We start from the raw sequence: 23945 nt of genomic DNA, 5'->3' as shown, positions 1-23945 counted from the left end.
GATCCCACCGTGTCCAACTCACGACCCACATCTGACCCAAACCCCCAACCAGTTCTATCGGTCAGTGTTTGTAACATGCTATGCTGTGATCAGTCATATTTACATTATGCTCAATTTGACCACAAAATGCTTTACAGACATTAAACACAAAGAAGCATCCATTCCATCAGCAATCACAGCAAAAAACAGTAAACTAAGCAAATACAATAATCTACCAATCAAATATCAAGGATGAAATATTCAACTATTCAAAAAACCCAAATATGAATAAATAAATAAAATTTGAACACTAAAAAAAATCTTTTCAATAATAAGACAAATAAATAAGGAGCTCTTAAAACTGGATTAGAGATAAACAATAATAACTGCCTTAGGATCTAGCTCAGAATGCAACATAACCAGAAAAAAAAAATCAAATACAATATGGATAAAAAGATTAGATGAATTTCTAAAGTTTTGGTAAAAGCCATACCCTAAAGATACAGTTTCAATTTATTTTTAAAATTGCTTTTTTTTAGTAGTTAGCCTGGTCTCGACCAGTAATCTGCAAATCAAGGTGCCAGATTTGCCTTCAGTCCACCTAAATAAAACCCATATAGAGCTTTAAATGCTGCATTGCATTTTGAAAAATGACAACTTCTGTGTTTTATTATATATTTTCAACATGACATTTGTTTTTTTTGTTTTTGTTTTTTGCACAATTATATATCTATTTTTAGGATTTTAATAAATAAAAACATACAACATTTGCAGAACGGGGATGGATAGATTTTATTCTATGGGATGGCAATATTAGTGGAAGATATGTCAAAAATGAACATATTTTTTACTGTGCAATAAATAAATCTCACAAAGAGCACTGGTTCTTCATTGTCATTCTGTTGTCAACACTATATACAATTATTCCATGGGGGGAAAACATGTGTTATTACAGCTATCTTAAAATTAGTAGTTTGCTCGTTTTGATTTAATTTATTTTATTTTATTGGGAGCCATTGTGGACGGTAAAAAGAATATAAACTAACCAGGGAATCCCCTGGTCTCGATTAATAGCTGGCAGAGGCAGATATGTTTCGTGTGGGACTGTTCTGCTGCACCATCTTCTCTTAGTCAAAATAATTTTTAACACAAACTTTGAAAATACAGACATGGACATAGTTGTTATGCCTGATAAAATAGAAATATATAAAACCTTAAAATAAACTGAACATATATCGTAACTTAGTCTCACACTAATAATAATATTGGGAAAATCTGAGTAAATTTATTCGGAGTATTTTTTTCTCTATTTTGCACTGTGAAACACTACATTTTCTGTAACAACGCAAACACAATGAGACCCACTGAGGAATAAAATGGAAGTTGAAATTGTCCGCAATAGTTGGGTAAGCAAAGAACGTTTCAGTTTTCAGGAAGTGATTTGTAGATTAAGACATTCATTTTGATGTCATATATTCCTTTGGTTTTCATTTTTCCAGTGGTTTCTTAAAACTAATATACAGTAGTAAAGTAAATTGAAATAGAATAGGATATTATTTATAAAGTGTTGAAAAAGGCCAGGGTGATCATTTTTTGAGGTATTTTAGATGTAGTTGCTTCGCGCCATCGCGATGAAAACCCAGCCGTATTATGCAGCGTAGAAGCGCAACCGGTGGCGGAACGCATCTCGACATGTGTTGTGTCCGACTACATCAAGATACAAAAAAAAAAAAAAAAAAAAAAAAAAAAAAAAAAAAAAAAAAAAATAGGACTTTTCATAACATAAAAATCATATTTTCAAAAATATAACTTTTTTTTCTTTTTCTGATATAATGTCAAAACGACGTATTCGCTATTTTGTAAGCTCACAGTGAAGCTGTCTCCGGCGGAGGTATTTTGTCAACGTACCAAACTTGCTCCGCATTCACTAGGAAGTGCGAGGAAATTTGTGCGCTTCTTGCAGCCCATTTGCTCCATGTTAGGTTTCGGTGGGTTTTCTCTGTTACAGCTTATATGGGAGCTTGAATAGTTTCCCCAACGTAAAGGATCAGATTCACCCACAGCTCAAGACATGCCACGGAGGAAGGTAAGGGAGCGGGTTGAGGCTGCAGCAGCGCAGCATAACAACATGGCCAATGTTAGCCGCGGAGGTGAAACTGAGGATGGGAAAACGAACGCATCTGAGGCCTGATATATGTTTCTTAAAGACGTTATTCACGAACTGGGGATGTTTTTTTAATAACTCACTCCACTGCTTGGGTCGCGTTGATGCTAACAGCTAAGCTAGCTCAGCGTTGTTGAGAGACATTAGAGTTGTGTGGGTTAAATGCTCTTTGAATACTGGACTGCGTTGGATCTTCCGCCAACCGACCGACACGGCGGGCAGACCCAGGTTTAACGGTGGTAACGGTCACTGAGCCAAACGGATGAGGACGGCTTGTTTTTAGGGTTTCCCTCAGCATAGAACAACACGGTGCACCAAAACAACGCTCTGATTGGACAGAGTTTGAACTGCGACCGTGTTCATTGGTTGACTGGTTCAAATCCCGCCTCATCTTTTATTTAATTGGACGAACGCAAATAGGATGCACGGGCCTCTTGTGAAGTTGTCAAACGTGCGCCCATGCTTCCGTAGTTGGTTTTGTGTATTCCTTTGGATCTAACGGCACACCCGGGATCTCACGTATGAGATCATTGCATAAGCGAAAAATCTATAAATTAGGTTGTTAGCGCACTACATTCTGCCAGTCCTGCGACTTATGCAGCTTTCTGCCCCCCCCCCTCACAAATGATTGTTTACTATTGATCGTACTTCCGCCAATAGCGTGTGACGTCAGGGCGTCCCTTCCGTTGTTCTCGTGCAACATGTAATGACTTTCTGTGAATAACCGTTGACAGTTTAATATTTAACTACCTGTCTGGTTCTAAGTGGAGTCCGTTATGGCTGGTTTGCTTTAATTCTAGAGAGGGCAGGGTGGGCCCGAGCTTTTATGAGGCCCTGGGCAGTGTTTTATTTGGAGGGGGGGGGGGGGGGGGGGGGGATGCTGTTAACTAACTGCAATTCATACCAAAGGTTACAATTAACACACACAAGCAGCAGGAATTTCTCATTTGCATTCGTATATGAAATTTTCATATCATGCTGGATTTTGTTAGTATGTATAAAACTGGTGGATGAGTAAACTTTTCCTGTACAAGTTCTCGTGCTCCCGGAGGCCCTAAGCATCCACAAATAGTAGTTTTGTACCTTGGGCCAACTCGGGAAGAATGAAGATAAGGGCTCCATCCGAATGCCCTTAACAATAGCCTCTAGCTCCTGTTGGTCGTCCTATCACGTGGTTAACAGTTAGAACTCTATTGTGGGGAGGAAAGAGGCTTCAGACTACTGTGCCTAATTTAGTCAGCCTTTAACTTCGACGTCATTACGTGACAGAAACACTCACGGATGATGCGAGTCAGATCCCGGTCTACAGCCTTCCGAAAATTAACTACAAAGTGCGCAATCTCTCCTCTCCGGACATTTTACTTGATTTCCGTGATGGGGCTGTGACGTGATATGTCATGTCACGCAAAGGATTGTGGGATACCTTAAGGCTTCTTTGCGCTTGTAAGGGACGTTGTGGGGTTCCTAGGCAAAACTAGCTGCGGGAGGAAGCGTACAGGCTCCTTTTTCTGCCTCCTTCCTTACTGACTGCACTATTCGGACTGCACTTATCATGGCGACCGCTGACGCACTTCCACTAAGGCTAGAGAGTCCTTGCTCTATAAGGGTATTCGGATTGAGCCAAAGACTTGTTGCATTCCATTAGCCTCGGAAATCAAAAATAGGAGCTGGGAATGGACCCCTGTAAAAAGCGTTCCAGTAAACACAATCGGAGAAGTCAGGATTCCAAAATAAAAATAAATTTAAAAAAGGTTAGGATTCTGATCTGTTAAAATCGCCGTTTAATTCTAAAAGACTGGTCTCCAGAATCTATGATTGCATATCCTCTTTTAAAAACACAACACTAGATAAGATCAGAGCAGACTGTGTGGATGAGCTGGGGGAGGACTTGGAAAAGGACACTTGGGAGAACGCTTTACTAAGAGTAAACAACAGCACTTTCTGTGCCAAGCTAAACATAATACAATTTAAGGTCCTACATCGCATTCACTATTCCAAAGCAAGACTGGCTAAAATATATCCTAACACAGATTCAAACTGTGACAGGTGCCGAAACACTCCTGCTGACTTAACACATATGTTCTGGTCATGCCCAGCCCTGGCAACCTACTGGTCCACCATCTTTAAAACATTGTCAGAAGCATTGAGTATTAATCTTCAGCCCAACGTAGCTATGGCCATATTCGGTGCCACAGATAGAAGAGATTCAACATTAAGAGAAGGCCATAGAAATATAATTGCTTTCACAACGCTGCTTGCACGCAGAAGAATTTTATTGCATTGGAAATCCAAAAATCCACCCAAGGCATCTTTGTGGTTTAGTGACTTGACACACTTCATACATTTAGAGAAAATAAAATATACTCTAAGGGGGTCCAAGGACAAATTTCTCTCTATCTGGGGTCCAATACTGACACACTTAAGTAAACTCAAAACTGTGCCCACTTAATAATCCCCTGGCAGTTATTCTGCGTTTGTATCTGTATTTATGATTGAACCCATGTGTACCAGCCTCGGTGCGGGAGTGCCGAGATATTTGCCCTTTTTGTTATGTACGCTCATTTGTGTATAAACTGGGATATATATTTGTATGTAATCTTTATATTCGTTTATTTTTGTTTATTTATTCTTATATTTTTTTATATATATATATATATTTTTTTATTTAATTTTTTTTATTTATTTATTTATTTATTTTTTTTTTTATCTATTTTTTTTTTTTATTTATTATTATTTTTATTTTATTTATTTATTTATTTTTTTTGTTTGTTTGGATTGGTGTCTAACATGTTCTTGGGATTGGGGTTAAAATATAAATATGAGTATCATGTCTCTTGTAATCGAAATCATTTAATGTATCACTGATGCTCATTTAAAAAATAAAGATAAAAAAAAAAAAAAAAAAGGTTAGGATTCTAATATGGTGATGGCCAGGAAAGCTGTTGTTCATAGTACCTCTTATAAACGTCATTTAAAGTTGTAGTTTCCACATGCTAACACCAATTTTAATTTGCTCAGTTCAGAGTTGCAGCCGCTACATGTTACATTAAATTCAACTTTAGTGGCCGTTACTGTTGATTTTTCCAATCGGGTGCCGGGATTTCGGAGTTCCAACTGCAAATGGAACGCAACATAAGGCGTGTATCATAATATATCATAATTTTTAACTTTTCCTGTTTGATTGTGTTTGGGTTGTTGTCCGTGGTACCTATTTGTTTATTTATTGAAAAAATCTGAAGGAGAGAAATATGTTTTAAAAAAAACAAATCAACAAACAAACCATGTGTGACTGAAACTGAACATAGTTCAGTCCAGCTGAATGTTTCAGAACAGTGATGAGGTGTTACGTTTCACAGAATTTACGCATCCTTGTTCATCACAACGGCTTCCCACTGCGAAAACAGCTCTAGCAGAAGCTGCAGCTCAGATTAGAGCTGTCAGTCTGATGAACGCTGAACAGCCAGAGGACCCATGCTTATCTGCACCAATGTGTAAATTCATACTTATACAAAAAATATATTGAAAAACATTTTTGGTATTTTGTACTTAAATGTCTTTATTGAGATCAAAGTGGAACCAAAGTCAAAATTCCTTGTTGTATGAAGCAAATTAGAGATTTAAAGCTAATTCTGATATGTGGTCGCGGTTTTTCCACGTGAGAGGCACGTGTCTCCAAAGGCACTTTTCGGCTCAGAAAAGAGATTTTAAAAACAAATCGTGTAAAAGGAGATTGGAATTTTTTTTAAATACTTTCTGATTCTAAAATTTCATGAAATTTACCCTTAAGAAATAAGTGGTTAAACATTGCTATAAAATTGAACTGGGTTTCTTAAATCCAAAGGGTTAACCATAAGGCTTATTTTAAGGATTTCTTGACAAATTTGTAACGGGGGACGCTGATCTGAAGGTGATAAATGGAAGGGGATCCCTGCTGAATAATTCACTGGTATAAAGAAAGAGAAAAGGGATAAAGGTTCAACCTTTTGTATATTTATGCTCATTTGTGGTGGTATTTTTGATAAGAAGAAAATCAAATCGATAAATTAGCTAATGGCCGTTGTTTGTTTCCCAGAGAACGGCAGGCAGCAGCTCGGATGGGACAGAGGACTCGGACTTCTCCACCGACCTGGAACACGCCGAAGCCGCAGAGCGCGCGCACAAACGCAGCAACACGCGTCTGACCCGAGCCTCCCTGCGCCTCAGCCAGAGCTCTCAAGGTAGACCTCTGCAACCACTGCGGTCCCCACTAAATAATGAGTACAGGGATGTTATTGAGGCTCCAACACACTAGAATGTTTTCCTTCCAGCTTTGCTCAGTTTTGGGGGTTGTTGGCAATATTTTAAGGCAAGGCAAGGCAAATTTATTTATATAGCACAATTCAGTACAGAGACAATGCAAAGTGCTTTACATGATTAAAATATAGGAAAATAAAACAGAATAAAAGCAAGTAGGAACAGAATGTAGAAACAAAAAAGAACATTAAAACAGTTTAACTAGAACAGTCAAAGGCAATTTTAAACAAATGTGTTTTTAATCTTGATTTAATAGAACTCAGGCTTTCCGCACTTTTACAGTTTCCTGGAAGTTTGTTCCAGAAAAGCTGAGCATAGGATCTAAATGCTGCTTACCCTTTAAGGATAAAGGGTTTAAAAAATCTTTGAGGATACAAAGATTGCCTATCTAATTAAAAAATGTAAGACATTTACCATGTTTATAAAACCTCTGATTCTGATTTATTTTCTTTCACTTTACTGGAAAGTATTTACAGTGTCGTAACACAGGACGAAATATTTGACCCATGAAATTGTCAGAAATCTTTTTAAAAACTATCAGGAAACTGTTTTGGATGATTAGCCTACCATTTTCATTTAATGTAATTTATTGAGAAACAGAGCGTGTCATGAACAGTGTTCGAGGCCATACTTGTGGCCTCGATGGAGATTGGATTAAAAAACGCTGCTTACATTATTTTCTGCTTGTACTCAAGCATATTTAAAGAGGGCTGCAAATAGGATTTGTACATCAATGTGTTACTGGTTGAGAAAATGTCCTTGTGCATGAATACAGTCCTGCTAACCTTAAGAGAATTTAGCGGTCAGTTTTTGACTATTTTTCAAAATATCACTATTTTTTATCAGTGTTATGACATATTTTGATTTGTTCTTGAAGTTCGCAAAAAAAAAAAACGATTCTATCTTGGAAACTAGACTTTAAATTTCAAACTCTGTGGGTATAATTGTCGACACTGTTTAATGCAGGAAAAAAAACAATTTAATTTAAATAAAGCGTTATCTCGAGGATGTCCTTCATGACACAAAGGCTGGCTCTGCCTACAGATACTGTTCTCATTGTTTCATTTGGGTTGAAGAGGTTGATTCAATGATCAGCAGTTTGTTTTAGAAATATTACAGGTATTTTGAACAAGGGACATACCTTAGGCTACGGCAGGTGTGTCCCTGAAGGTGTGTTTGTGTCTGAGACCCCTGATCTGATTAACCATCTGGGCTCTGGCTGGATGTTTAGTGTTGTTGCTGTACTGGTCGGTGATGAACCTTACGGTGATTTGCCTGGTTCTGCTGGAGGTTTTTCTCCCTGTTAAAGGGGAGTTTTCCTCTCCACTGTCGCTTCATGCATGCTCAGTATGATTGCTGCAAAGCCATGGACAATGCAGACGACTGTCCCTGTGGCTCTATGCTCTTTCAGGAGGAGTGAATGCTGCTAGTCAAGGAAACCCAATGTACTGGGTTTCCTTGGATTGGAAACTTTTAGACCAATCTGTATGATTTGATTGAATTTGACTATGTAAAGTGCCTTGTATCATGTATCATGAATTGGCGCTATCTAAATAACATTTAATTGAATTGAATAGAACCATGAAGCCTTCCGGGCTTTATTAATATTTATTTAGAATATGCACACGTGTTCTACAGTTTGACAAATTACAGATGCTGGATGGTGCTTTTAGAAAAGAAAATGCTGAGCTTTTATTTAAAAAAAAAAATAATAATAATTTAGGTGATTTTAAGGTATTCTTAGTAAAGTGTCATCTTCTTCCTTTAAGATAACTGCACCGTGCTGCGCAGCAGCTCACCGGCTGCTCCAGCTCAGGATGAAGGGCCAGATTCAGCAGCGGAGTCGGCCGCGGCGTCAGTGGCAGCCTCCGTCTTCTCTTCTGGACGCAGGATCACACGCAGCCAGCAGGGGGCAGCAAACACCAAAGCCAAAAAATACCCTTTGCGTCAGAGCAGGTCATCAGGCTCAGACACAGAAGCCAACGGTAAGTCTAGCGGTTCTTTCTTTCTGTCTCAGATAAAGCTGTGATTTGAGGGAAGAACTGGGGGGCATGAAGCTGAGATGTCAGGGGACATTTTGGGCAGTGGCCAACACAGACAGGAAAGCAAAGAAAGGAGGAAAAACATGAGGTTGAAAAGAGGATCTGCATGTTTCAGTCTTTCTTCTGATGCAGGTGAGTTGATGTCATGAAGCCTCCCAGTGATGACAGTCTGTTCCTGGTTCTAAAGAAGAGGAATACATCATGCCTAAAATTGGAGACCTGTGAAAAGCCTCACAGAAAATCAGAATCAAGTTTAATCGCCAAGTAGGTTTGCACTTACCAGGAATTTGACTTGGTATTGATGGTGCAGACAAAAAATAAGAATACAGTAAAATAAGAAGTAAAAAGGATATATACACGGAAGCTGTATACACTCAGCAGACTGTGCGTTAATGTAACGCAGAAGCTTGTAAGTCCTGAACGGGGGAGAGAGAAAGTGTCCAGTTTCACAGGCGGCTCTTGGCCTTGTTCATAAATAGCTACTTGTTTGAAATTTTACGCACAATGAGGTGATGATACATCCAACAAGAAATAAAAAAGAAAGGAACAGCCATCCACTTATGGCGTTTTATTTATCAGCAGAAAATAAAAATGTTCTGGTCCAAAAATTAGGCAAATATTGTTTTAAATGGCTCTGGAATTTAGTCATATATCTAGACCTTAATCATGTTCACATTTGACTTAAAGAAGCAATAACTAAGAATTTTTTTGTAAAATCAACCTAACTCATTCTCATTTGTCACCTGGGATGGAAGTAACATTCCCGATAAACAATCATTTCTCTCCATCAACAATGTCTTAGTCACATTTTTCTCCTTTCAAACCTAGAGGTACGGTACAGAACTACTTCTGTTCAGAGTGTAGCCCGTGTTTACTTCCGGGTTATTGAGCCAATCATATGAGAGTTCCCAGGGTTCCCAAAACAGAGGGCAGCATTTGGCATTTTATCTCAGCAAAAGAGTGAGTAGCATCCTGCAAGCATGGAAGCCAGTTTTAAAAAAAAATGACAAAAGTGTTTGCACAACAGTTTGTTGTGGGTGAACCGGCTTCACTTGTCATGTTGAATTTTGCTGAGCTACGTCGTCGTCTCTCTTGAGACGAGGGGAGGGGGGATACCATGGTTTTATGTTAAACATTAGATTTTGGTCAGTGACTTCAAGCCAGTTAGGTCCTGTTCTAGCAAACCTAGCTTCAATGAGTGATGTGGGCCGTCTTCAACTAAGTGGGACGCTTCAGATTCATGTTCAGATTCAATGTTCTGTACGGTTCTTGGGTTTGTTTAAGTGCAGCTCTGCAACCCTAAGCTCTGCTCACAAAGATGTTTGTGTCTTCTCTGACATTGGGCTGAATTTCCTGGGATCCTCTGCTGGGTTGACTGACCTAGTGATCTTGAATGTTTTTTTTTTTTTTTTTTGCTGTAGAAGAATGGACTCAGAATATCTGAACGTAGAAGTGCAGCTGTTATTGTTCCCAGGTGTTCCCACTGCTGCTGTCTTTCCGCTCTGGCGTTGTGTTAACACACTGCGTTAAACGGCTACACTCCTGCTTTCATAGAGGTGGTCACCCTATTGATACGTTGATCAGTGTGTTTGTTAAAGCCAACTAGAGATGCTTCATCTATTGCATTTTTACTCCGTTTCGCTCAAGTATAACAACTTTAAACACCGTGTGGGGACCAGATGTTTCCCCCTGCGTGTCCCAATACTTACGGCCTTCCTTGTTGTGTATTCACCGTCTGTCACGAACACCCAGAGCCAGAAAGCCTAGTTTGACTTATTGAGTTGACGTCCAGCTTCCTGCTATGGCTTAGTGTGAAATCTATTGTTAGGAACTGTTACGTCAGATACCCTGAGTCTGCTCTTTAATTACAATCACTGAGTGGTGTCTCTTTTAGGTGCTGTGGAGGCGGGGGTTTACGATGGTTTGCATAAATCAAATACCTATTTTTGAAACCAGATGGAGACCAAATGGATTTGTTTACAGATCATGTGCAAAGACTGCAGATGCACTGCTCTGAGATCGGTATGCTGAACCCCATCGCCGATTTTATTTTGAGAATTGGGATTGGGTCAAAGAGGTTTGACCCAATCCCATTCGCTCTTGAGGGTCCCTAATTATTAGAATTCAAAATGTTCTTTTGTCGCTTACTGCAAAAGCGACTATCAAGCATTTATATTTTCAGCTGAGGTTACATCACATGTGTGGGTGTGAGAACTGCCGCTTTAAAGGCCAAAACGACCCATCGTTAATATTGGCATTAACCAACATTAGTCATTTGCCAACGTTTCAATCCTTTAAGCATACAGTAAATGGTCGGATATTAACAGCCGATGTTTCCCTCTTGTTGAGGTTTGTGTATGTGTAGTGGGAGGAGGGGAGGTTGCTCATATGGTCAACCACCTGGGTCCTAAAGCGGACCCACAGTGTTGAAAGGGTTGGGAAGTGTACATAATATTGGTAAATATCACTTATCAGCCGTAACAGCAATATTATCGGATAAATTAACCAAGTTAGCAGTACTAACTGTAAGCAAGTTTCTGTGTGTGTGTTCACTAAAGACTCTGGGACATTAATAAAGCTAAACATTTCCACATCCAGCATGTCCCATGACAGACGAAGGCTGAAAGGATTTAACAGAGCTATTTGGCTCTAGTATTATTAGCCTCCTTGTTACTTGCTGAAGACTTGTACTCCCTTTAAACAGCAGCCTAAATTAACCGAAATAGAACAGAAATCTCAGTGCTTTGTCTGACTTTTATGTCTAAATGTATGAAGTTTGAGTCTTCTTCCCCCAGTAGCAACTTCTACTTTGAGATGAGGTAAGCGTGGATGTGGTTGCCGTCTTATAGTAGCACTTATTTATGGCGTGTTCACTGATCAGGCAAATCTAGGATTGCACAGTTTCTGACTGGCTGATTGGACTGGAAATTGACCAGTCTCTTCCTAAAACATAAAACAAGAAATAGCTATTTGGTCATGTTAGAAGATTAACAGGAGAAAAAGATAAGAACAAAATAAATCTGTCAAAATGATTAGGGGATTAATTGCATATTTGAGGATGTGCACAACACAGTTTATTTATTGTTAGAACCGTTCCAAAAAAGCAGCTTCTATGCCATTTCTGCCTCAGACTATTCAGCGCTGCCACTACTTCTTTGCTAACATGCCACACACACACACACACACACACACACACACACACACACACACACACACACACACACACACACACACACACACACACACACATTCGTGTAAGACCTATGGACCGAGGACCGAGTAAAAAACACCTACAAAGTTAGGACTGGTAGTTCTGAGCTACTTAGAAAGATAAAGTTTTTATTTTCTGTAACTAGGTGTCACCCACACACAATACACCACTTCAGATTTTGCAAAAGAATTAAATTACCAAAAAAGTTTTTTACCATCAGTGTGAGGACCAAGGAGTTCAACCAACTTTTTTGACATTTTAAGTAATTAAGAAGTAAATGTACTTAAGATTTGAAAACAAAAATGTTTTTTTTTACGTTTTACTGATTAATGCACTGAAGAATAAACCAATGCTGTACTAAAAATGAAAGCTTGATGTTGTGTGGCTCTGATTTATTACCCCCTGATAAATGAATAATTTTAACAAAATAATCCATTGTACTTTGAATGTTTATTTTAGAAACAAAGCATTTTTTGTGGACATTAGCAGAGCCTAACAACTGTTGTTCCTAATCTGCAGCATGAATTCCTCTTGTACATTGCAGAATCCACATGCATGACTGTGATTGGATAATAGCTTGATGGGCCATCTGCAGGTTGTGAATGTTGCAAAGTTGAGGGTCGGGGAGGGGTCACTCAGTGGTTGCTGGCTCAGACTTAAGCCTATGATGTTTTCTTAAGTAAGTTAAAAATAGCCATGACTTTGCACTCAGTTTTATTCCAGGGGCATATTGTTTAGGGTCCTTTTTAGATTTTATTTATAATAATTTTTAATTTAGTTGTTATCTTTGGTATAAAAATACTTTGTTTATATACAATAAACATGCTGTACTGTCCTAAAAAGCTTGTTTTGATTAATTTATAGAAAAAGGTTTGTGTCATAATTTTAACTGAGACTGTCATAAATGTCATCATAACAGCAATTCTTCTTTTCACATATTTTAAACAGCAAAGAAATCTACTGTCCAAAATGTTAAAACTCAAGAATCCAAAATTAAAATTATTAATTTACAGGAAGAAAACAAGATACACTAGGATTTCTTGAATATCTGCCCATAATAAGCATTAATTGATCCCAAAGGTCATTTTTTATAGGGCCTAAAGTGATACCAGCAAGATCTTTGAATCGAATTATGAGGGAAAATCTGCCATTTTGTGAAACACTTGTTTTGCCTTCCTGCTGCATGTGGGAGAGGTTTTTGCAGGAATGCATGGTACCATTTGTAGGGGAAGAGTTGATAAAGAGACTGGCTCATGTATGACATTTTAACTATATCCTACAGCCTGCAGAATGGTCCATCACTGTGCTACACTGACATACCAGAAATGGGAGTGTGTTTGACACTGTTGTTAAGGCTAGGAAGATTGGATCTGGGTGTGCATGGTATTGTTGTGAAGAGCCTGATTAAATGATTAAAACCAGTCCTCCCCCTTCTCCATAACCCATTTGCAAGTGCCAGAACTCAACCCTAAGATGATGATTGAGGCCTTTGAGGCTTTCTATTAGGCATAGGCTGGAAGCAAATACTCTCTTTCATCAAAAGCTTAAAAGCAATCTTTTTCTGGGGCTGAGAGGAGGGCAGCAAGTGAACAATTGGAGCATGCACAGAAGGTTGAATAGGGGTTCCCTCAATGTCAGATAGAGACATTTTCCATCTGGCCTCTGAACCTGCTAGGACGCGATTGGAGGCCCAAAAATGACCCACCCATACCGTCACCAACCTATGGAAAGTGGCATTAAATTATTTTTTGGTCAAAAGTTGAGTTTTGGCCCAGATTTGGTGATGCTTTGTGACTGAAGGAGGCCAATCTAACAGCTGACCTTTTGTGACCTTTGAAGTTTCTCCCCTTTTTGAGGCACTTTTCAGTGGAGGATTTTGATTAATCTCACAATGTAACATCTCCTGGTATTACGGAACACAACCCCATTAGCGGCTAAGGACTGTCACTGTAGCTAACCTGAAGTAGCTGTAGGAAGGTTCCTGTGCTCCACAGATACACCAGAAATGGGAGTGTGTTTGACCCGGCTGCTACGGCTAGGACGCTCTGATCTGGATATGCATGTTATAGTTGTGAAAAGCCTGATTAGACAATTAAAACGATACCTCCCCTTCCTCCATAACCAGTTAGGCAATTGCCAGAACTTAACCCTAACATGACAACTGAGGCCTTCTATTAGGCATAGGCTGGAAGCAATGACTCTATTCCATCAAAAGCTTGAAAGCTATCTTTTTCTGGGGCTGAGTTGGGTGCAGCAATTGAACAATAGGAACATCCACAGAAGTTTGAATAGGGGTTTTATCAATGTCAGAGACATCTGTTGTCTGGCCTCTGAACCTGCCAGGAGCCGGTTGAAGGCTCCTTGCACCATAACTCTGGGCACCATAGCGTCACCAACCCATAGAAAATGACACTAGATCCCTTTGTGGTCAAAAGTTCAGTTTTGGCCCAGATTTGGTGAGGCTTTGTTACTGAATGAGGCTAATCTGACTGCTGACCTTTTGTGACCTTTGAAGTTTTTCTTCCTTTTGAGGCACTTTTCAGTGGAGGATTTTGCTTCATCTCACAGTTTAGCATCTCCTGGTAATGCGGAATACAACCTTGTTCTTACCGTTTCTCAGTACAAGTATCAAAATCACGCGGTCTTTTCCTGCTCAATGGTCCTCCCGAGAGTTCAGCAGCCTTAATGAGCTGAGCTCTGCTTTCAGCCTGTCACCAACCCGTTAAGCCCATCATCCCCGCTGTTACCAGTCTGTTTTCATGTCTACCTGTTACCTGCTTCTCCAGGACTCTTGTGTCATCTACACATTGTTTAATTATATTACAAAAAATGTCAACATCATGTCTAGCTTGAATATCATGTTCCCTGTCTGGGCATTGAATAAGTCTGAAGGCATATAACTATTTTTATTTATGCATAAAGCGGGAAAATACACATTTGGTTGATACTTATTCAATCTATGTTTTGCCTACTCTATAAAAATGTTACTGCCTATATCTTAAATAATAAACTGATCACTGAAAAAGGCATTCAATCTGGTAAGATCTGTCCAATTTGGGTGCAGTGCCAAAAGAACACCTATAGGAGGAGCAGTAGAGAACCAGTTTGGTGGAAACCTGAGTGCAGTTGCAGAACTATACACTAGAGGGACCTAGTGAGTAGAGAATTGTGAACTTTCAGACTCATTTCACATTAAAAATGAGGGCCTTCGTAAAAAATACAGAGTAACATCTATATGGCTAGTAGAGCTCATTACTATATGAAACAAAGTGAGGGCCAGGAAAATGTCCTCACTTCCCAAAATTGACCTCACTTTGTTGGTTAAAAACTGGTGATGATCCTCACTCTGACGCATGAACATACACACACGTTGGTATGTGCATCGTTGTGTGGACCTTCCTCTGACTTCCATTCATTTTCTATATCTGTCTATCCCTTAACCCTGAATCTAAGGGATCAGGTACTAACTGTAACCTAAACCCAATTCACACCTTAGCCCTAAACCTAAGCATTAGCCCCACTTGAATTGTGTGGACCTTGGAAAATGTCCTCACAATGCCAATAGTCCTCACAACGTTGGTCTAATGTCAAGTTGTGGTCCTCACAACGATAGACATACACACACACACACACACCTCACCTTCTGTGTTAGCTGAAGGTAAAAAAAGAAGAAAGAAAACTGGATAGAAAACAGGTTGAAATATGTGCTTTCATTTGGCAGCCAGGGTCTCACAGCTGCCTGCTCTGCTGCAGAGGAAACATCATTCTTCAGTATTGGATTTATCTGAGGCCTGCCACTGCTGGGGGCTGTTAATTGCATCTGTATGTGTGGACATATGTGGGCTGCAGAGACTCCCCTTTAAAATAAATCACGAGGAGTAAAAAGCGGGAAATTGTTGTTGTTGTTTTTTTTAACTCAAATGAATTAACGGCAGATTTTCGACTTTAAATCCTCCCCAACTTGTCCAGCAGACGGCAAACAAGGAGCAGAGCGGGATGAGACGCCACCGCGCACCCCAACAGGCAACGCCCCGTCCTCTGAGTCAGATATCGAAGCCTCCAGCCCGAGCAACGACCACGGGTCTTCTAGCAACAATATTGTAGTTTCACAAGAGGAGGACGAGAGACTGGCGAAAGAGCTGTCGTTGAAAGAGGCCGCCGCCCACGACCTCTCCCATCGACCCAAACGGCGCCGTTTCCACGAAAGCTACAATTTTAACATGAAGTGTCCCACGCCGGGATGCAACTCACTTGGTAAACGCCTCGCGGCCACGTGTTTTTCCCCAGCTCAAGCGCCACAGCCCTTTAAATTTACTGTCGTTCATCGGCGAGCGTCTTCCTCTTGTTCTCACCCTTCCTCTCTTTCTCCCAGGTCATCTAACAGGAAGACATGAGAGACATTTCTCCATATCAGGCTGCCCGCTCTACCACAACCTCTCCGCAGATGAATGCAAGGTACATGCTCACACAGACACAACAAAACAGATCACTGAGGATTTCAGACGAAGACGTGTGTGGAGCCATGAACAACTAGTCACACAAAGCCCCGAACAGTGAGCGGTGCCCAAAATGACACAATTACACATGGCTGCGTGCAGTGCCTCGCAAAAGTGTTCACACCTACAGAACCCTTTAGATGTTTGTGGGAACAGAAAATGGTCCTTTATGTGATTAAAAATAAAAACAAGGGTTGAAAAGCCTGATGTGCATTAGTATTCAAGCCCCGTATGTCCGTACTTTCAGTACAATTACAGCTGCAGTTACAGCTGCAGGTCTTTTGGGTTTTGGCTCTAGCAGCTTTGCACATCAAGTTGTTTTTGTAAAATGGATCAAGCTGAGTCAAACTGGACATCAGTTTTTTAATTTTGCCACAGATTCTCAATGGAAAGCATGCCCGGGCTTTGACTGGACCAATCTATCGCATGAGTTTCAGGGGCTGGAAACAAATGGCAGAAATACCAAACAAAGTACATGGTGCTTCTCTGGTTGTAGCGTTACTTTTGCGAGGCGCAGCTCGCGACGGGTAAACCGGTCCACACCCAGACCAAGTGTCCGATGAGTTCATGTGACGGAAAGCAAGGGAGGCAAACAGAAATTGGCATGCTGTAGAAAGACGGAGGAGGCTGCTGTTGTGTTGTTGCTACGGGGCTCCAGACGGTGTTGATCTGTGTGACAGGGCAAGGCAACGACGCGCGACAAGCAGGCCGAAGAAAGGGCGCTGTCGCACCGGCAGGATGAGAACAGACACTCCACGAGGAACCAGGTAATGTGCAGGAGAGCAGACTCAGTTGACCTCCACACACACACACACACACACACACACACACAGTGCTTTGGAGGCAGGAACAGCTGAGGTCACACTGCTTCTTTTCAGTGTAGCGAGGTCAAAGCGATGACAGGTTGCTCTCACTTGGTTCACAGCAAAGTAACCATCTGATGTACCTGTTTACTACATTTGACAAGGCAGGTCCGTACTCATCAGCAGAGAAAACATAGTTTTATTATGTTTTCATAAAATGGTCATATATTAATATAGAATAGAATATTGTATCCGTTTTCCTGGGCAGATCTCAGGGCTCAATACAGACACGTCTACTTGATGTGGCTTTGTTTTAATTATGTAGCTCCTGGTCTCTCCTCTAAAGCTATGTAAATGGTCGAAATACCACACGTACTCTGGCTGTTTATCCCATTCTAAATGTTTGAAAGGAGATTATGAGATGGAAATAAAGAGGAAAAATAATCACCTGGTAAAAAAGTCCTACTCCTATTTATTTCAAGGGCTTCAATTTAAGATAAGAATTTAAGATATTAAGAATCTTATTGCGGGACAATAAGATTCCTGTATTTTTTCACAATGGGGAAATTCCGGTGTGTCAGTGGAAAAGAAACACACAATTATTAGCAATGAGAAAAGGAAGAACTACTCTAATCTAAAAATTAGCTCTAAAGGAACAGCAAGAACAGTAATTACCTGCATAGATATGGCACAAAGCAGTAGAAAATACTCCAGCCACATGATAATATAATATTTTAATTCTCATGATATGATAATCTTGTGTAAAATTACCATTGTGTTAACACAGATATTTAAAACTAAAATGAGTCTAATTGGTTTAAAACAGCAAGCTATCCATCTCGTAGCTTGCCAACTGTAACGTTGTTACCATGCCTTCTTTAGCTTTAACACCATGGCTGTCTACTTTGAACAGCAAACTGCGTGGGTTCGCTGGCACTTTGCTTTATAGATATTGAAAAGAAGATCCCCTACGTTCTAATGTTTCTCTCAGGCACGAAGTCTGTTGAAGTCGGCATGACTGAAGTCGGCATCGAATGAACCCCCCACCACTTTTAATTCGTCCCTGGACAGACAGTCCTAAAAGAAATGGAAGGATTTGTGAAACATTTCCAGTTTATATTTTTTTAACACAAAAGGCTTGAGTTAGGGATTGGATGGTCAGGTAGCAGCTCGTGGATGACTGCCACTCCCCTGAAGGCTCCCTGTTGACGTGTTTGTGGCTGTGCGGTGTGTCAGGCCCCCACAGAGGGACAGCTGCGCTACAAGGACAAGGTGACGGAGCTGAGGAGGAAGAGGAACTCTGGCCTCAACAAGGAGCAGAAGGACAAATATACCGTAAGTAGAAGAGACCTTGCCGTGTGCCCCCCCCCATCCCCCCCATGCTATGAAGTTCACCCTGTTGGCATTTTCCCCCACCTGCTCCCAGGAACACCGACAGAGCCACGGGACGAGCCGGGAGCCGCTGCTGGAGAACATCACCAGCGACTACGACCTCGAGCTGTTCAGGAAAGCGCAGGCACGTGCCTCGGACGACCTTGTAAGAGAGAAAACTCATCTTCACCTCCCGCCCTTACACTTTTCTTTGCCTCCTCTTTCGTTGTTACTACCCTTCCCCCGTCCCCCCTCTCCCTCTGCCCTCCCCCCTTTCCGACCTTACTTCTCTTCTTCTCTTTTTCAGTCTGCAAACCCTCCTCTACAGCCACAGCAGGAGTCTCAGATAGTTTTGGTAGTTTGGACAATCACTTCATGTCATTCCTTGTTCGTTTTTTGTTTATTTTAGCTTCAGATGAGAGGGACTTATCAAATGTTAGCTGAAAATAAAACACTTACCTTCATTTAATCTTGCTTTTCATCTGTCCATGTGAAGTTTATTGTATTATTTCTTCATCTGACTTTTTCTTCCCGCACCGTTAATAATCTTGGCTGGTTCCCTCCACTGAGGCATTTCCTAAGCGTGATCTCTGTCTCATCTTAACCGCTTTCCTCAATAATCGAAGCTTTGTTCCCATCTCTCTCCCCCCGTCTCCGCTCCTCCTTCTCGCCTGCTTCGTCCCGTGTCTCCCTGTCCCGTCCCGTCCCGTCCCGTCCCGGCTATACAGGAGAAGCTCCGTCTGGCCGGCCAGGTGTCGGAGGGCAGCAACATGATCAAGACCATCGTGTTCGGCCGTTTCGAGCTGGACACCTGGTACCACTCGCCGTACCCAGAGGAGTACGCCCGCCTGGGGCGGCTCTACATGTGCGAGTTCTGCCTCAAGTACATGAAGAGCGAGACCATTCTGCGCAGGCACATGGTAGGGTAACCGGTGTTGAAGACTTGAGTTGGACATTTGGGTGAAGGCAGTTTTTTTTTTTTAAAAACCCGTTGGTTTCAGCGTTTCACTAGTCTGGGGACATTTTCCTGAAGTCATTCTCTCTGTTTAAGGCCAAGTGCGTGTGGAAGCATCCACCAGGTGACGAGATCTACAGAAAGGGGAACATCTCTGTCTTTGAGGTGGATGGGAAGAAGAACAAGGTAAAACCCGACACTTTCATCTCTAGCCTTCTTACGAACATCATGTGAGGGCAAATCAAGGTGCTCTCATTTTCATCAGCGATGCAACCTTGACAACAACTTTGAAAGAGCTCTGCTGTCTCCCCCCCCCCCCCCCCCCCCCCCCCCCCCCTGCTGTGCTCTTTCCACTGCTAGATTTACTGTCAGAACTTGTGTCTGCTAGCAAAACTTTTCCTGGACCACAAGACGCTGTATTACGACGTCGAACCATTCCTCTTCTACGTCATGACGGAAGCAGACAACACCGGTTGCCACCTAGTCGGATACTTCTCCAAGGTAAGACAGGAGCCGAGCTTCAGAATCCTCCGGCTGCTCTGCTTTTTACAACGACATTATTCAGCGATACATTACCCAGCATCCCTGGTGATGATGTAGGCTTACAGATGATGAGTGCTCCGAGATTTGAAAGCGTTCCGCGCTGTCAGGCAGAATCACACCACTGGTTAAATCTTTATTTTTTTTTATCCTCCCACAGGAGAAGAACTCTTTCTTGAACTACAATGTGTCCTGCATCCTCACAATGCCACAGTACATGAGGCAGGGCTACGGAAAGATGCTCATTGACTTCAGTGAGTACAGACTCATCACCCATAGCTAGGTTTTACTCACTGGTCTCCATCATGCGCCGAAGAATGTCACCTTAAAGTACTTAGTACCTTGAAAACCTGCTGCAAACATTGATCAACATTCTCCCCTGTCCAAAAAGGCTACCTGTTGTCCAAGGTGGAGGAGAAGGTGGGCTCACCTGAGCGCCCCCTGTCGGACCTGGGTCTGATCAGCTACAGAAGCTACTGGAAAGATGTTCTGCTGCGGTACCTGAACAATTTCCAGGGAAAGGAGATCTCCATCAAAGGTTGGAATGTGCTCAAATCAAATACTAATTTTAAAGGCGCTTTTATTAACTCTGCACACCATGGATTCAGGCCTGTGAGTGAAAACCCACGTTTAAAGCGTGCAGCCATGTCATCATATCCAGGCTTTCTGCTGCATCTTAAAAAGTACAGAGAAGTCTTATGTTTAACTGTCTATTATCTGTCACTTCTTCAATGGACTTAAGCACTCATTTGTTCCATATGCTGTAGTTCTGGCTGAGGGTGTTAGGCATTAATACCCTTTGACAAAGCGATAAAGCAACTGATGTAGGAAAGGAAGCCGGGACCTGTTGGAAGAGATTATAAGTCGGACAGTCAGCCTGAAGCCCTGTAAAAACATCTCCCATAAGTGACTTATTATGGATTCTTTCTCATGAAAGCGGGATTTATTTAACAAAGCTTCAAATCAGTGATTTCAGTTGTCTACGAAAAGTAAAAGCCACACTAGTATCCATTCACAAGCTTATTGCATATTGTGTTTATAAGTGAAAAAGCACTGGGGTCACATGCTGGAGCTAGACCATTTAGAAAGATAACTTCAGGAGTATTTTCTGTCAGTCACCCTATTCTTAAATCTCATTCCCTCTCTCTGACGTTCTCAAGGCCAATTTGTACCGATCAGAGTTGAACCTGGATGTCCCACAGTGCTGATCCCGTCACCCTGAGCTCCTTTAACTCCTCCCTCATTGTTGCAGAGATCAGCCAAGAGACGGCAGTAAACCCGGTGGATATTGTCAGCACACTGCAGTCCCTCCAGATGCTCAAATACTGGAAAGGAAAGCACTTGGTTTTAAAGAGACAGGTGAAAAACACAGGCCTTTTTTTTTTATTATATATATATACTAATAATAATATATATATATATATATATATATATATATATATAATATATATATATATATATATATATATATATATATATATATATATATATATATATATATATTACCTGTTGTATGCCCGTCTAGTCACTAACTACTTGTCTTTTTTTCCTTCTCAAAGGACCTTATTGACGACTGGAAGGCAAAAGAGACTAAACGTGGTAACGGAAAAAACCATTGACCCCACAGCTTTGAAATGGACCCCCACCTAAAGGGACATAAACAGCCTCCTTGTTTTTCCAAACACCCCACGTATAGATAGATCCTCCTTCGCACACCGGCATGCTCTTTGACCCCGAGCCTAAGTCCCTACAGCTGCAGCAGAGTTACATCCTAGTACAGCTAACCATTTCTTTGGGTTCAGACAGTTTCTGCATTGACTTAAGTAATAGAAGTATGCCACTATCTTCACTGTACAATGTTTTTTTTTGTAAAATAATTATTAATACTGGGATTACACCCTAAAAATACAATACATTAGCAGGAAGAGTAGAGAAGATGTGGAGGAGGTTGGACCTGGATGTCTACTCTTTTTAGATGAACTGGACTGCTAACGTGCACTGGGGTGGGGGGGGGGGGTCTATACTTGGACTAGGCCATTAAATTTAAATGGTTCATAAATTAGAAATCATTACTAATAAAAAAGACCTTTTATTAAGATAAAAATGTATTGATCTCCAAAAAAGAGCTTGTATGTTGTTAATATAGATTAACTACTTTAACCAACTAACTAATTCATGCAAAGTGTTCACATATAAAGTTTTACACTTTTATTATTTGTTCCTAAATGTAATACATTTTTAGGTTTGGAGAAAAGTTAAGTGTATAGGAGGGTTTCTTTTAGGTTATTTATAATTTCTCTGTAGATTTGACTGCCCTCTTTTCAGGGCTACACCCACAGTGTCTTGCAAAAGTATTCACACCCACTGACTTTGACACATTCTACCTTGTTGCAAGAAGAAACATCACTGGAACCTCCTCAGTCTCAAGTCTTCTGCAGGTTTTCTTCCCAGATGCCGCCTTTATCTAGCTCCTTCCATCTTCCCACCAACTCTTACCTGCTTTCCTGTCTGCACATTGAGACCTTTTGCAAGGCATTATGAAGCCGTTAAATACAGGATGGCTGAATCGAGCGTTGGATTGGGCTTAGATCTTTGCTGACCCCATGTGTTATCTGAAAAGTGAAAATAATAGAGCACGGCTCGCCCACCTCCTCCCAGTCCCTTCATTTGTAACGGGCACCAGACACGCCTGCTAATCCAATCTGTGACAGTCAGCATCGAACGGGAGCTGCGTCTCGTTTTGTTGTTGAGATGCAACGCAGGTCGGCAACACGTTGACCTATGCAAACATGTCCTGGGTGATAAAAACCAGCTGGCCTGGCTGCGAATTAGAACAAGACACCCTTAAAATGTACAGTCTGTAAGAATAAGAGCCCTGAACCAGAGGGCCTTTAAAATATGGCCCATAAAACATTAAGTAAGCACTTACGGATAATATAGAGACACCCATTTAATAGTTTAAGATTTGAATTGGAAAGTGCCCTTAAGTTTATGCAGATTCTGCTACTCTTTACTAATTACTGGTTACTGATAACTTCAGCTCTTTAGAAGAATAGAAATATACTTTATCGTCTCGCAGTGGGAAAGTACTAGAACTAAAGTAAGGCATCCATGGAATATGAAAGAGGAGTAAACAAGCTCTTCCTACCACTCCACATCTGAAGTCAACGTTTTAAATTGTCTTAGATATAGAAATGTAAAAACAGATTTAGAAAAGTTGTGATGTCTAAAATTTGTAAAGTTAAAATATAATAAATGGCATCAAAATGGCTGTTTGAACCCTAAGAAAATGACCTGTTTGGCTCCTCTCCCTTGCAACAAACATGTCTAGTGTCTTATGTTTAATCTATCACTGCAGTCAGTTTGCAGGGAAGCTATAGCTGCCACTGGCCTCCATGTTTAGACTGTACTATCAGACAGGAATCTGCCTGGATGTGGACGTGTGATCACCTCTTGCCTGTTTTTACTGTTTTTGCATCTCTTGTGATGTTTGAGGCGTAGAGGACTATACACACATGTTTGTTATGTATCCTTTAAAGTTCTCAGTTCAGTTTTATACTTTTTCTAACTCTGAGGTTTTACTACTGTTTAACAGTTCAAACAACTATTGTACTGTATTTTCCTTTGTACTATGTGTTGACATGGACATTTGTAGTTGTTTCCCCAGTTGGTGTTTTGCTTCTTTTTATTGGATTAATCTTATTATTTACATTTTTCTCATGTGGTATTTATATTCTTAAAAAATGTATGATGACTGACTGTATAGCGTAAAGGGATGTTTATTTAGCTGGGCTTGCTTCCTTGTAAATATATTTATTCAAGACCTATATGTAGATCTGAATGTGTTTGAAAGTTCTTGAAAGAGGGAGAATCTCGGGTCATCCATCTCACCAAACATTGACAGAAATCATTTACATTTCACAGGTGTATTGCCCGCTATAAGCACAGCCAGCCAGAAGCAAACTAAGCTGCTGTTTATGGGCCCCTCCCATAAATACTGAATTTTACCACAGAGCTAAGCATTTTTTGAGAATAACAATACTATTAAATTTGATTTCACAGATTCAGTGGAGATACATTTAAAAAAATAT

The 23945-nt window shown here is 40.8% G+C and overlaps 1 protein-coding gene across 6 annotated transcripts; it reads left to right on the top strand.

Moving 5' to 3' along the window:
- The first annotated feature begins 1867 nt into the window (after positions 1-1867).
- On the top strand, positions 1868-21512 carry LOC105921860 (histone acetyltransferase KAT7). Of its 6 annotated transcripts, none has more exons than XM_036148513.1 (16): positions 1868-2065; positions 6216-6360; positions 8206-8421; positions 15659-15943; positions 16062-16144; positions 16866-16952; positions 18225-18323; positions 18415-18504; positions 18667-18714; positions 19088-19279; positions 19411-19500; positions 19675-19815; positions 20015-20108; positions 20246-20392; positions 21107-21213; positions 21414-21512. In XM_036148513.1, the coding sequence occupies exons 1-16, from the start codon at positions 2051-2053 to the stop codon at positions 21471-21473; spliced, it is 1899 nt and encodes a 632-aa protein (XP_036004406.1). In that variant the 5' UTR covers positions 1868-2050; the 3' UTR covers positions 21474-21512. The 6 variants fall into 6 exon arrangements, with proteins under 6 accessions (XP_036004406.1, XP_036004405.1, XP_036004404.1 ...); XM_036148512.1 differs by having other exon boundaries at positions 18415-18525; XM_036148511.1 differs by having other exon boundaries at positions 15662-15943; positions 18415-18714.
- Positions 21513-23945: the final 2433 nt, after the last annotated feature.

Source organism: Fundulus heteroclitus, chromosome 16, assembly GCF_011125445.2.
Source record: "Fundulus heteroclitus isolate FHET01 chromosome 16, MU-UCD_Fhet_4.1, whole genome shotgun sequence".
NCBI classification, from domain to species: Eukaryota; Metazoa; Chordata; class Actinopteri; order Cyprinodontiformes; family Fundulidae; genus Fundulus; species Fundulus heteroclitus.
The sequence above is the reverse complement of the archived record's forward strand: the minus strand, read 5'-3'. Positions and strand labels throughout refer to the sequence as shown.